The sequence below is a fragment of the Amblyraja radiata genome, chromosome 13, assembly GCF_010909765.2.
Source record: "Amblyraja radiata isolate CabotCenter1 chromosome 13, sAmbRad1.1.pri, whole genome shotgun sequence".
Taxonomy (NCBI): Eukaryota; Metazoa; Chordata; class Chondrichthyes; order Rajiformes; family Rajidae; genus Amblyraja; species Amblyraja radiata.
In genome coordinates, this window is record NC_045968.1 from 24,901,727 (window position 1) to 24,915,843 (window position 14,117).

The window sequence follows — 14,117 nt, forward strand, 5'->3', positions numbered from 1 at the left end:
TGCAGACCTTGCTGATCTCAGACAGAGACGAGATCAGCAGCTGGAGAGAGAAGAGGTTGGCTAAAAGACAGGAAACAGTATACAGTTATTTGAGAATGCAGATATTGTTCCCCAGAGGCTATTGGTGGCTTCGATTCAGGTGTACAGGTTAAAACTTCCAGATTTGCAGATGTGAAGACCACTATGTCAACAAGCACAACCACTTGCTTTAACGATTATGCACGTGCATACATACGTGCACACACCCACATGCGTACAATTTACTAGTCCATTTTTCTTCCCTCTTGTCAGATTTCATCAACATGGATCTTTTTCTTAGTGGATTGCTCTGTAGATTATATTTCATTGGGCATTATCAACATTGCACCTAATGAGAGAGATCATTTGCTTAATGGTTAATAGTGTTATATGCCAAATTCAGTTTTCAGATGGACGCTGAGCATTAGTTTATGTAGTTCACAGGAACCTCATTTGGCATGGCAGCCATTTGGCAATATGAAACACTCAAATCCAGAGTTCAAAGCTACTTCAACGACTTGCGTTTGGATTGGTTGGAAAAACACCAACCACCTAAAGCGGGAGACATCAGGAAGCAGGTAAATTTTCACTGTGCAGTCTTTTTTTTTCTTTCTACTTTTAAATTGCATGCTACTGATCCATGTTTACTTACCATATTTTATTTCCTGAATATGCAAGGATGAGCTGGTTGCAGAATCATTAGCAGAGAAGACAGGTTAATGCTGTCGTGTTCCTTGGCATGCCACTAAACTGGTCATCGTAACTTGTGAACTATACTGGCGGGCAATAGACTGGTGATTACTTTTTGAAGAAATGTCAGGATATCACTTTATTGGCATTCTGCTGAATAAATGAGAAGTGCATCAACACGACATATTGAGTCAAGTTAGAAAATTACAGCCTGCAAGTTCAAGGAGTTTGTTTCATTGGGAGGCATCACATGGTTCTAATAATATTAATCAATATATTTTAATAAATATGTATAAACATTCCATAATCATGTGAGAGTGGAAAGTTAGATAATTAAAGTAATCTGAAATCAAATGCTAGTACCTGTACCAGAATCTTTCTTGGTTGTAAAAATCCATAGGTTTACTTTAAGGAAGGAAATCTAATACCCTTCTGCAATCTGCTTATATGTGACTTCAGGTTTGTACTAATGTTGGTGTCATTTACCTGCAATGCAAAGCCACTTAGTTTATAAATTGTCAGTGATGAACAATAAATGTAGTTTCTGTCAGTAATGCTCATGTCCAATGAATTAATTTATATAAAAACACCAACAATATTTTTGTAGTACCTAATGCTCATGGCAAAAAAACAAACAAAATCTGGCAATAGGCCACTAAGAAATCTTTGGGCAATTTGAGGTCAATTCTAAGGTATTTTCAACCAGGAAAAAAAAGCATGTGGATATGCTTTGAGAGGCAATTCTGGAACATGGATCCTTAGTAGCTGAACATACTGAACATTAGAGCAGGATAAAGCAATTTGTCTTAAAAAACAAAGTGCTGGTGGAACTCCGTGGGCCAGGCAGCATCCGAGGAGGTAAAAGACAGACAATGATTCAGACGGGAGAAGGATCCTGACCTAAAACATCACCTCACCTTTCACTTCCACATATGTTGCCTGACCCACTGAGTTCTTCCAGTACTTTGATTTTACTCTAGATTTTAGAATTTGTATCCAAGCCTAATGACTCCTTAGGTTTGTTCTCTATTTGACCATCTCAACTACATTTCCCTGCACCAATTTCTATAATCTCTGGATTCCACCAAATCCCCCCAAATTATCAACCTCAACCTTGGATGAAATGTGACAAAATCTCTGCAGCCCTGCGAGTTAGCTAATGATTCGCAACTCACTAAAAGACCTGTTTGGCATAGGTGAGTTCGACTGGAGAGCCTGTTTCGACGCTGTATTAAATGTGCAACCTCTTTTCCTGAGATTGTGCCCTGTAGTTCTGTATTCGTTAGCCAAAGGGTGCAACGTGTTGGTATCCACCCTGTCATGCCCTTGAAACTCCATTTCAAAATGATAAATTCCTTTTCTTTTAAACTCCAGATAATATGTTTGGTCTTTCGTTATAGCTCTCTGATCACAGGGATCGATCTAAAAAAAGGCAAGTATATCCTCCCCAAAATAATGTCCTCCAAGTATGCTTTCAACATATATTTGTAGTAAATTATCCTTATTCTTGTATTCCAACACTCTTACGATAAAGATCAACATGTCAATTGCCTTTCTGATTGACTGCAGATTCCAACTATGGGTGCACCAGTTAAAAAATATCACACTCTGTTAATAACTTCCCATTCATATTATTACCCACTGGCACTGCCTGGTCCACTGGCACATATTAGACCCAGCGTTATTTGTCATAAGCACTTCAGTATAGTATCTTCAATCTTCTCATTTAATTCAAACACTGATCCTTGCAGTATCCCACTTAAACTATCAATTTATTCTCCTGTGTTTCAGGCTGGTAATGAGTGCATTATGAAATACTGTCTCTAACCACACGAGATTTTATCTCATTTAATAACCTTGGACAAATGTTTTTTGAAAATCTAATGGTGCTACTTGGTACATCCCAATCAAATCATCCACTACCTCCAGTCTTCTAAAACTTCTTGCTTTGCATTGTGGGCATTAGATTAACAAATCAAGAGATTTAAATTTTTTTAAATTAATTTCCCAAGTATTTTTTTACTTTAATTATTTTAAGTTCCTTAGTCGTATGAGCCTATTAATTTTCAACTATATTTGGAATGTCTGTGCGCGCCCCCCCTGCAATGAGGGATACAAAATATGTTTAATATATCAGTGATATTATTTATTCTTATCACTTTATTTCCTATTTCAGAGAGGATTTCACATTTGCCTTTTTTAATTCTTTGCAATTTATAGAAGCTCTTACATTTTGTTTGTTTCTCGCTAGTTCAGTTTTCAAATAACCAATTTTCATATTCAGTACTTTCCTCATTACCACCTCCTTATCATCACCACCTTACAAGTGCCTTTTAATCTAAAATTATCCTTCACACTTTAATTAGCCACATTTTTCTTGTGGAAATTTCCTTTATCAATAAAATTCTTATAGCCTTCTCATCTCTGGGATTAGTCTAGAAAATTGGACTGGGAATGTTCAAATTTCTTTAGTGTATTGCTCAATTATCACCATACCTTGAAATGTCTTAATGTATCTTGGCCAGCTTGCACCTCCTTTCTATGTAAATGACTTTATTTAGATTTAAGACATTTGTGAAGAACATAAGAACAGTACTATTTGCCTTAAAGTTGATTTCCATCATATTACAATAAGAAAACAAAACAGATGTATGTTAATGTAAATTCTTCATGAGAAGTACCACTATTAAATATCTTAGTTCAGTCATCATCTCACTTACCAAGTCATCACTTCAGCTGCATACTTTATCGATTATCACATTTAGACATTAGAATTGATCGATTATGTGAATACTTGGCCAATAAACTTACTTACTTAAGGGCCTGTCCCACCAGCATGTGACTGCATGCGGCGAGCGCGACCTAACGTGGTCGCTTGAGCTGTACCGTCTCGCGGGGCCGGTCCCACTTCGATCGCCGGAGCCGTATGGAGTTGTGCGGGACTGGTCCCGACATCGCGCGGGGCTCCAAAAATCTGACACTGTCCAAAAATCTTGCGCGGCAACGGCCTGTCGGCCCGCAGCCGGATTGAGGCCGTACGCAGTGCCTCGACGGGCGTACGCAGCGTCTCGATGCCATACGCAGCGTCTCGACGCCATACGCAGCGTCTCGACGCCGTACGCAGGGTCTTCACGGCGTACGCCTAGCGCATGGTGTTGCGCGATGACGTCACCGCCCGGTGTGCCGTTGCGTGATGACGTAACCGCCCGATGCCGTGCGACGTCCAAATTCAGTCGGCCCGCTTCCTGCCCAGCTGATTGGTGAGTATGATGTCGGGACCAGCCCCGCGCAACTCCAGACGGCTCCGCGGTTGTAAGTGGGACCGGTCCCGCGAGGCTGTACGCCTCAAGCCACCGCGCTAGACGCATGCAATAGCATGCTGGTGGGACAGGCCCTTTACTTACTTAGATCGCTGTTATACCATTTGCCATGCCTCGAAAAAGCAGCCAATACAATCGACCACTGATGCAGTACTCTCTTCTCCCCTTTCCTGTTGTGCAGAGTATATAAATGCTTGAAAGCACATACCCCTAAATTCAAGAACAGCTTCTTCTCTACTGTTATCAGACACTTGAACGGACCACTCATAAGCTAAGGATGATTTGCCAATTCTTTTAATATATCTCATTGCAGTCCTTGCACTTGTTTTAAATGCATTTCCTTTGCTGATATAACACTATGTTCTACACTGTTTATTTTCCCTTGTGCGCTGATGAATCTGTGTATAATACGACTTACCTGTGTGATAACATACAATTTTTTTTTTGCTGTATCTTGGTACAAATGACAATAAATCAACATCGATATCAACTGCACAATATATCATTGAACAAAAAACTCTGGAAAAACAGTAGGCCAGGCAGCACCAATGGAAAGAGAAACAGTTAACGCTTCAGCTTGAAGATTCTTCATCATAAGCTGGTCTTTGACTTGAATCATTATCTTTTGCTCCAGACTTGTTGAATTTACGCAAGACGTCGTTTGATTTTGGATTTTCAGCATCTGTAGGGTTTTTAAATTTTATTTTGAGTGCAAGATGTAAACTTGCTTTATTCTGTATACATTTAATTGGAGGTTGGCAGTGGTGGAAGGGATCTGGTTTACAAAATAAGTAACATTATGATATGAAAAAGGTAATTAAAGCTGATATTTGAGGAAAAAAAATATTTTTCTAGATCTTGCTCCTTTAGATTTTTGTCGATGTTTACCTTGTGTATAAAGTAAACTGGATTTTTTGGGGGAAATGGATAAAGGAGGAGTTTCAAAACGGGTCCCAACCCAAAATGCCCTTCCACAGATGACCTGTTGAGTTTGCCTGGTAGTTTTGCTGAAGATTCCAGCATCTACAATCTCTTGTCTCTTTACGGATAGAATTGTATTTAAAAGAAGTTGCAGAGTTGAGTGCTTTGGATGAGTTGAAGTGCAAATGAATTAAACTGAACAGGTTAGGATATGAGCGGTTCAATGAGAACTTTGAAAGAGTTGATGTGCATAAAGAATCAGAATTGAGAATTACTTTACTGCAAGAATGAGCTTTGAAAGGGTGGAAAGCTGTTTAAGAATGATAGGGTGTTCAGACAGGTTTCAATGATGATTGTATGTTCTAATTTATATCGGAAGCAATTGTTAATGTGTTTCAGGTGAACCAGTGGTGGAACAGTCTTACTGAGGGGCAACGGACTGTCACAGGTTTGTGTTAAATGCATTGGACGCACGTGGCAAGGCTGAAAGTGTTGAAGAACACTGAGGAGGTAGTTTTCTATCTCAGGAGAGTTGGCAACTTCAACCTTCTAGTCAATGATACTTAAACATGTTTCCAGAGTTTATTTTCCACTGTATACACCTTACAACAGCACCAATTTGCTTTAGAATTGCATTCATTCATGATAATATCTCCTTATATCAAGGATTTGGAAGAATAGTGTGTGAACTCTTTCAATTGCTCTGCAAAGATGTCTCTAACTGAATGTACAGAGCCAACTGGTAGCTTGGTTTCAGAATATCAGTGATTCCTCCTTTTCAGCTGAATGTTCATTGGCTGCCATCTCATTTCTAACTTAAGGTTTGGTTACTGTTGACAGAAAATTACATCAACATCCAACCTTTGCTACCACACGATGGCGCTATATGACCCAAATCCACAATGTGGCCATTTCATTGATGGGACAGATTCATCTAACTGCGCTAGAATTCATCCCTTGATGCTCCAGTCTTGGATCTCTGTGCTTAAGATACAATGGAACATCATTTTCTACATTCTTAGGGGCCCAACAGCAGAGTGAAGTTTATAACTGTGGATAAAAGTGTATAACTGTACAGCACAGGAATAGGCACACAAACGACCCACCATGTCTGTGCCAAACATAATGCTAAAGTAAAGTATTATACTTTGCCTGCATGTGATCCATATTCCACCATTCCCTGCATATCCAAATGCCTATCTAAAATCTTCTTAAACACCTGCTTCCACCACCATTCTTGGTAGCACCTTCCAGACACCCAAAAATATATGTTGTAAAAAAATGGCCCCACACATGTTGTTTAAACTCATCTCCTCTGATCTTAAACAGTGCCCTCCAGTCTTTGACATTTTCAACCTGGGATAAAGGTTCTGACAGTCTATCCTATCAATGCCTTTCATAATTTTATGTATTTTTTATCAGGTCATTCCTCAATTTACCATGTTCCAGGATAAATAGTCCAAGATTATTTGACCTTTGCTTATATCTAATATCTTCTAATCCAGACAGCATTCTGGTAAACCTCTTCTGCAAACTTCCTCTCCAAGCCTCCACATACTTCTTTTAATAGGGCGACCAGAACTGCATTCAATACTCCAAATTCAGCCGAACCAAAGTTTTATACAGCTGCATCATGCCTTCCTGTCTCTTGGATTTAATGCTTGATCGATGAAGGCAAGCATATTTGTCACTGTATTTGTCACCCTGTCTACTTGTGCTGGCACTTTCAGGGAACTATAGACTTGGACCCCAATATCCCTCTGTAGACCAGTTAAGGATCCAATCCCAATAAGTTGATCATTTAATTTTTACTTCTCAGCTTTACCCAAGTAGCCTCATTGGACAATCCTTCGGCAGTTTCATCTTGGACTCCTGCCATGTTGTTCTCTTTAATCACTAAAGCAACTGCTGCTCTTCCTTTACCCTCCCCCCAACTGTATTTCACCTGTAGCATCTGTACCCTGGAACATTAAGCTCTCAGTCCTGCCCGTCCTCTAGTTTCTGTAATGGCTATCACGTCCCAGTTGAACATGCCGAGTTCATCCGGCTTACCTGCCAGACATCTAGCATTAATATAAATGTAATTTAATCCAACTGTCTTTCTTTGTCCCCTGTGTTCTGTTCTTTTGCAGGGATTATAGCGGTCAATGCATTAGTGTTCTGTTTGTGGAGAATTCCCTCATTGCAGTGGACTATGGTAAAGTACTTCACCTCAAATCCTGCTTCAAGTAAGTGTGACAAATCGTCTTCATGGTTTTTAGTTTACATCCATGTGACTCATCAGCATTTTCTATGTACATCTCAAGCTTCCTTCTGGGACTCTTAGCATGTTTTGAATTTATTTTTGTAAATTTAAGGTATACTTGGTATATATGTGGTACTTTATATTGGTACTTGGTATATATGTGGTACTTTATATTGCATTGATATGAAAGGTGTAGAGAGATATGGGTAAAGCATGGGCAGGTGGGACTAGTGATGTTGGGGCATGTTGGTGGGCGTGGGCAAGTTGGGCTGAAGGGCCTGTTTCTGTGCTAAATGACTCTATGAGATAGTTGGACAGTGACGGGTCGGAGACTAGACTGTGGGTTAGCTAGTGGGTTATCTAGAAACAGATGATTGGGAGAATAGATAGGCACAAAAAGATGGAGTAGCAGGCAGCATCTCTGGGGGGAAAGGAATGGGTGAATTATTGGGTCTTTTCCCCTTTATCTTAAACCTATGACCTCTGGTCCTTGATTCACCTACTCTGGGCAAGAGACTCTGTGCATGGTTATATATCCCTCCAAACCTCTCCTATCCATGTACCAGTCTTGTACGTGAGTGTGTGTATCTTTATTTTCTCTCTCATTTATCATATTGTTTACAGTGTACTGTTTACATATTCTGTTTTGCTGCAGCAAGTAAGAATTTCATTGTTCTATACAACTCGACTCTTGATATAGCTCTTAGGGCTAACGGAATCAAGGGATATGGGGAGAAAGCAGGAATGGGGTACTGATTTTGGATGATCGGCCATGATCATATTGAGTGGCGGTGCTGGCCCGAAGGACCGACTGGACTACTCCTGCACCTATTTTCTATGTCTATGTACCTAAATATATAATGTTGGTTAATATAAAGATGGTTAATTATGATACTTTGACAAATAATTAAGTTTGGTATCTTTGCTACACCTACTCTTGTGATATTCAATGCAACAAAGTCAACAGGAGCATTACTTCAGATCTGACCTGGGAGTGTTTAATCAAGCAGTATAGAAAGGGCTTTACAGGGCATCAAACCCAAGTTCAACTATAATGGGAGTATTTGAGGAGTGATTAAAGGAGCTAAACTGAGGCTCAGACCTTAACTGAGGTCTAAGCTTTACAATTTCTGAACTATTTCTGGAGGGATTTTGATAGATTACCATAATACTTTATATGATCTGAAATATTTGATGGGACACTGTGGAATGACTTTATTCTCCTGTAGCTGATTTGGTGGTTCTGAAAGCGTATAGGACCTCTAGACTTTGATGTTCTATTAATGTATAATGAGTTATTCAATTTAAAATGTTAGATTTCAATCTCGGGGCAGTATGTCCTGTTTTAGCCTAGCAAGTGGTATTTTCAAATTGCATGTTTGGGTATCTGATCCAGGCTTCAATGATTCTCTTTCCACTTTGCTGAACTAATTGGATTTATTGTGTACTTTTATATCAGTATCGAATAAGAGAAAGAATAACAATGCTTGCTACAGATGACAATTTTCAAAATATATATTTTTACGATTCCTAACAATAATTCAAAGTTAGGAAACAAATGTGTTAAATTTCAGTTCCAGATAGTATTAAAACAACAATATTAAAGTATGTCACACATGAACATGGAAGCCATGACTTTGTTTAGTGGGTATCTGAATTGTCCAGAATAGAAGACCATTTAGCATTTCGAGTCTTTGGCTTTTTTAATGTGTAATCTTATTTAATCTTGTTCTCCCCCTACTCCTGCATCTCCCTTTGATTTTCCTTTCTCCAAACGTTTTGAAGGCCACCATTGAATCTGTCTCAATTGCACTATCAGGCAGTGCTTTCTAAATCCTAACACTGATTAGAGAGAGTACAGAGGAGATTTACTAGAATGTTGCCTGGGTTTCAGCAACTAAGTTACAGAGAAAGGTTGAACAAGTTAGGGCTTTATTCTTTGGAGCGCAGAAGGTTAAGGGGGGGACTTGATAGAGGTCTTTAAAATGATGAGAGGGATAGACAGAGTTGACGTGGATAAGCTTTTCCCACTGAGAGTAGGGAAGATTCAAACAAGGGGACATGACTTGAGAATTAAGGGACAGAAGTTTAGGGGTAACATGAGGGGGAACTTCTTTACTCAGAAAGTGGTGGCTGTGTGGAATGAGCTTCCAGGGAAGGTGGTGGAGGCAGGTTCGTTTTTATCATTTAAAAATAAATTGGATAGTTATATGGACGGGAAAGGAATGGAGGGTTATGGTCTGAGCGCAGGTATATGGGACTAGGGGAGAATACGTGTTCGGCACGGACTAGAAGGGTCGAGATGGCCTGTTTCCGTGCTGTAATTGTTATATGGTTATACATGTTTTGGTTTCCCCATGTCAGCTTCTTACTGATCATCTTGACTTTGTGCACTGATTAACAATGCCTCATCAATGAAGAGTTGTTTCTTTTTATTTACTGTATCTAAATGGTTCAAGATTTTACACAAATCTCCTCTAACCTTCCACTTCAAACTCCCTGTTAGTTTTTCTACACTTGTTTTCCAAGGAAATCAACCACTAACTTTGCTAGCTTTATCTATCCAGTGTATGATCCATCACGTAGAAACAAGGAACTTTCTACGATGGATCATATACTGGATAGATGCTGGTTTACAGGAAAAAATAGCACAAGCGTCACGGTGGCAGAGTTGCTGCATTACAGCGCTTGCGGTGCCGGACATCCGGGTTCGATCCCGACTACGGGTGCTGTCTGTACAGAGTTTGTACGTTCTCCCCATGACCGTGTGGGTTTTCTCTGAGATCTTCGATTTCCTCCCACACTCCAAAGACGTACAGGTTTGTGGGTTAATTGGCTTGGTATAAGTGTAAATTGTCCCTAGTGTGCGTAGGGTAGCGTTAATGTGCAGGGGTCGCTGGTCGGCGTGGACTCGGTGGGCTGAAGGGCCTGTTTCCTCGCTGTATCTTTAAACTAAACTAAGCTAAACTCAAAGTGCTGGAGTAACTCTGCAGGTCAGACATTATCCCTGGAGAACATGGTTGGTGACTTTTCAGGTCAACATGGATAAGCGACGTTTCTGGTATGAAGAAGAGTTCCGACATGAAACATCACCTATCCATGTTCTCCAGTGATGCTGCCTGAATGGCTGAGTTACTTCAATACTTTCTGTTTTTAATTTATATGATCCATCTTTCTTGGAATCATTTTAATGAAACTCTTATCCAAAGCTTTCATATAGTTTGTAAAGTATAGGGACCACAATTGGACTGTATAGTCTAACTGGATTTGATCTGTGTTTTATATTGGTTTTATATTGGTGTAGCATAAAATGGTGGTGGATGTTGTATACATGGATTTTAGTAAGGCTTTTGATGAGGTCTCTCATGGTAGGCTGATCCAGAAGACTAAGATGTATAAGATTCACGATGACTTGGTCGTATGGATTCAGAACTGGTTTATTCTTAGAAGACAGAGGATTGTTATGGTGGAAGGTAGAATGCGGCCTGAATTAGAGGGTTTCAGCTACAGAGATCGGTTGCATAGACTTTGGATTGATTTCTCTGGAGCATCGGAAGTTAAGGGGAGACTTGATAGAACTATATAAAATTATAAGATGCATTGTTAAAGTAGACAGTCAGAATCTTTTTCCCCATGCTGGGAATGTTCATTGCGATAAGGTGAGAGGGGGAAAGTTTAATGGAGATGTATGGGGCAATTTCTTTTACAGTGGTGGGGGCCTGGAACACATTGCCAAAGGTGCTGGTGGAGGCAGATACGATAGTGGCCTTTAGGAGGCTTTTAGATAATCACATGAAGTGCAGGAAATAGAGGAATATGGATCATGTGATCATGTTCACACAAACATAGTGAACCAAAGGGCCCGTTCCTGTGCTGTACTGTTCTATGTTCTACTGCACAGGAATGTAACTCATGCAGAATTTTATTTTTTACTTTTAGAAACCCTGTGCCTACCTATGGTCCTGTCAACTTTCAGCCACCATTCGTTCTTTCACATGGCAACAAACATGTATGTGTTATGGAGTTTCTCCTCCAGCATCGTATCACTTCTCGGGCAGGAGCAGTTCATGGCCGTTTACCTATCAGCAGGTAGCACACTTTCATTTTGAAATGTAATATCTATGGCAGTGTATTTGGATCTTAAGGAAACTTCCACACGGAAAAGATAACATTGAAAGAGACCAATGCTACCTGTTGGACTTTCCCTGCATCCTATTCAGGAGAGTGAGGTACCAGAGGAGCCTCCCAGGATACGAGAGCAAATCCAAGCTTTGGATTAACATCATAACATTGCATTTTGTACAGCATAAAGTGTTTAGCACATCAGATGAAATCAATTTCTTCACATCAGGAAGACATTTTCGAGGCTGCGCAATGACGCAGCTGATAGTGTCGGCTCAAGGCGGCAGAGACCCGGTTTGATCCCGGGTGCTATCTGCCTGGAGTTTGCACGTTCTCCCTGTGACAGCGTGGGTTACCTCTGGATGCTCCGGTTTCCTCCCACTTCCGACAGATGTTCATGTTTGTGAGTTAATTGGTCTCTGTAAATTGCCCCTAATGTTTTTTTTTGTGACCGATCCCCATATTGTTTATTTACTGAATTAGAGGAAGGGCAGAGTTAATTTTGTGAAATGTTTATTCCTCTTAACTTTTGCCCTGATATTTTTATTTGTCTCATTTATTCCAATATACCTTTCATCTCTTAACTGACATTTTCTGTACATTAGCTAGTCAATATGTTCGTTGCCATATGTATTTTTTTCTCTTTCTAGGGGTTATTTCTACATTTTCAAGTTATTTATATAAAACGGCCACTGGTCGATTGGGCGCATCCCTTGGAGCTGTGAGTATACTAGTAATTTTAATTAATTAACAATGTGCTGCTCATTAAGATATTTGTGAAGTTTCACCATGAACAATTATTGAACGTCCTTGCATCAACAGCCTTTGTGAACTAATCTGGAAAATAACCTCATGGAAGTAAAGGTTTAATGTGTCCTGCAAGTTGCATTTTGTTTTTTTTCCAGTTTTCCAGCTGGACTCATCGTTTATCTATCTGTTATAAACTAAATACTCCCAACTGATCCTTTACTTATTCATCTGATTACATTAATCATGTTATCCTGCTCTCCCCAATCTTTTAACGTACCCAACATTCCAGTTCCATGAAACTGTTATCTGGTTGATTTTGAAATATTCATCTGTCAGTGACTGATTGGTCTTCTAAGTCCATGCATGTCTTGAGCAGACCTCTTAGAGAATATTTTGATGTCATGTTCACCTTGTCCCTGTTATAAGGGCATTGCCTAAATCACACTGTTGGGAGATGCCAGAATACCTACTGCCCATAGAAATACCCTGTACTGAAAAACAATGTTTTAAAGAGACTCAGCCATACTCCCTGACTGTCAACTATCAAGAAATCATTGATGTTTCTAAATGTCTTTGACATTCAAAAACTTTTAAAATAAATCAAATGATTTAAAAAAATAATCATGTTTGAGGAAATAAAAATAAAAATCTTTGAGTAACATCTTCTGATGCTGCGTGGAATCAGCAAACCTCTGGTATATTTTATATTACCAGAAATTACTCTTTTGCTACCTTAATATTGGTCAAACGTTTTTAAACTACTGTTTTGTCTTCTCTTTCCAGTCTGGTGCAATAATGGCTGTACTTGCTGCAGTCTGCTCCAAAATGCCTGAAGCAAAGATGGCTATAATCCTACTGCCTATGTTCGCCTTTACAGCCAGTAGCGTAAGTGTTGGCTGAACTTTATAAATTTAGTGCAATTAACTTTTTATTTGGTATCTAGTCGCAGTTTGTTTGCTGCTATACACTAAGACAGGGTTCTCTACTCTATGGCCCGCGGGGCACATTCGGCCCACCATGAGATTTTATCTGGCCCGCAGCCAGCGGTAGGTAGCGGTAGGTTCTGTGGTAGAGCAGTTTTGGAGATACGGCGCAGAAACATCGAAGCGATGCCCGCATGCACTAGCATATCCTACACACACTCGGGACAAATTCAATTAACCTGCAAACGTGCAGTGTGAGAGGAAACCAGAGCACCCGGAGAAAACCTATGCAGGTACAAACAGAATACAGACAGCACTCGTAGTCATGATGGAAGCCGGGTCTCTGGCGCTGTGTGGCAGTGACTCACGCTGCACCACCATGCCACTGCTCCTGTGTTGCAAAGGCAAGTTGTGCGGAGTGATAGTGTGGGATGGGGATTGGAGGGGGTGGAGGGGGTGAGCTAGTTGACGGCAGGGTCGGCCGGAAACGGTGTGTAGTGGTCTCCCCCCGTGAGGGTGATCCGTGAACAGCTCCCGCACCGGGGCGCCACATTGACCTGGACCCTTTGACCGGGTCTCCGCTGACGTGTGCCGGTGCGGCCAGAGGATATCTCTCTCTCCCTCTTTCCCTCCCTCTCCCTCTCCCTCTCCCTCTCCCTCTCCCTCTCCCTCTCCCTCTCCCTCTCCCTCTCCCTCTCCCTCTCCCTCTCCCTCTCCCTCTCCCTCTCCCTCTCCCTCTCCCTCTCCCTCTCCCTCTCCCTCTCCCTCTCCCTCTCCCTCTTCCTCCCCCCTCTTCCTCCCCGTCTCTCTTCCTCGCCCTCCGTCTCTGTCTGTCTCTGTCTATCTGTGAGTGTGGCAGGGTGTGTGTGTGCCAGGGTGTGTGTGTGTGACATTTCTTTATTTTTTTCTATGGCCCACAAAAATGTGCCAAATATATAACGTGGCCCTCATGCTGAAAAGTTTGGAGGCCCCTGCACTAAGGGAATAGTGGCCCAGTAGCATTGCGTCTGGTCAGGGCTATGTCATAGCAAAGTGCTGGCTTTCGTTCTCCGAAGAATATTTGTGCAGCTGTGGCATAATCTGTCAGATCTTGCCATTTTAATGATTCACTATCTCAGCTTGACAAGG

The 14,117-nt window shown here is 40.8% G+C and overlaps 1 protein-coding gene across 2 annotated transcripts in view; it reads left to right on the forward strand.

Moving 5' to 3' along the window:
• parl (presenilin associated rhomboid like) overlaps window positions 1-14,117 on the forward strand; it is a 37,436-nt gene that overhangs the window by 8,415 nt on the left and 14,904 nt on the right. For both annotated transcript variants that reach the window (XM_033031454.1, XM_033031453.1), the window contains exons 3-8: window positions 456-596; window positions 5,349-5,397; window positions 7,082-7,177; window positions 11,134-11,283; window positions 11,967-12,037; window positions 12,850-12,951. In XM_033031454.1, coding sequence (XP_032887345.1) covers window positions 456-596; window positions 5,349-5,397; window positions 7,082-7,177; window positions 11,134-11,283; window positions 11,967-12,037; window positions 12,850-12,951 — 609 coding nt within the window. The remainder of the gene's footprint in view (window positions 1-455; window positions 597-5,348; window positions 5,398-7,081; window positions 7,178-11,133; window positions 11,284-11,966; window positions 12,038-12,849; window positions 12,952-14,117) is intronic.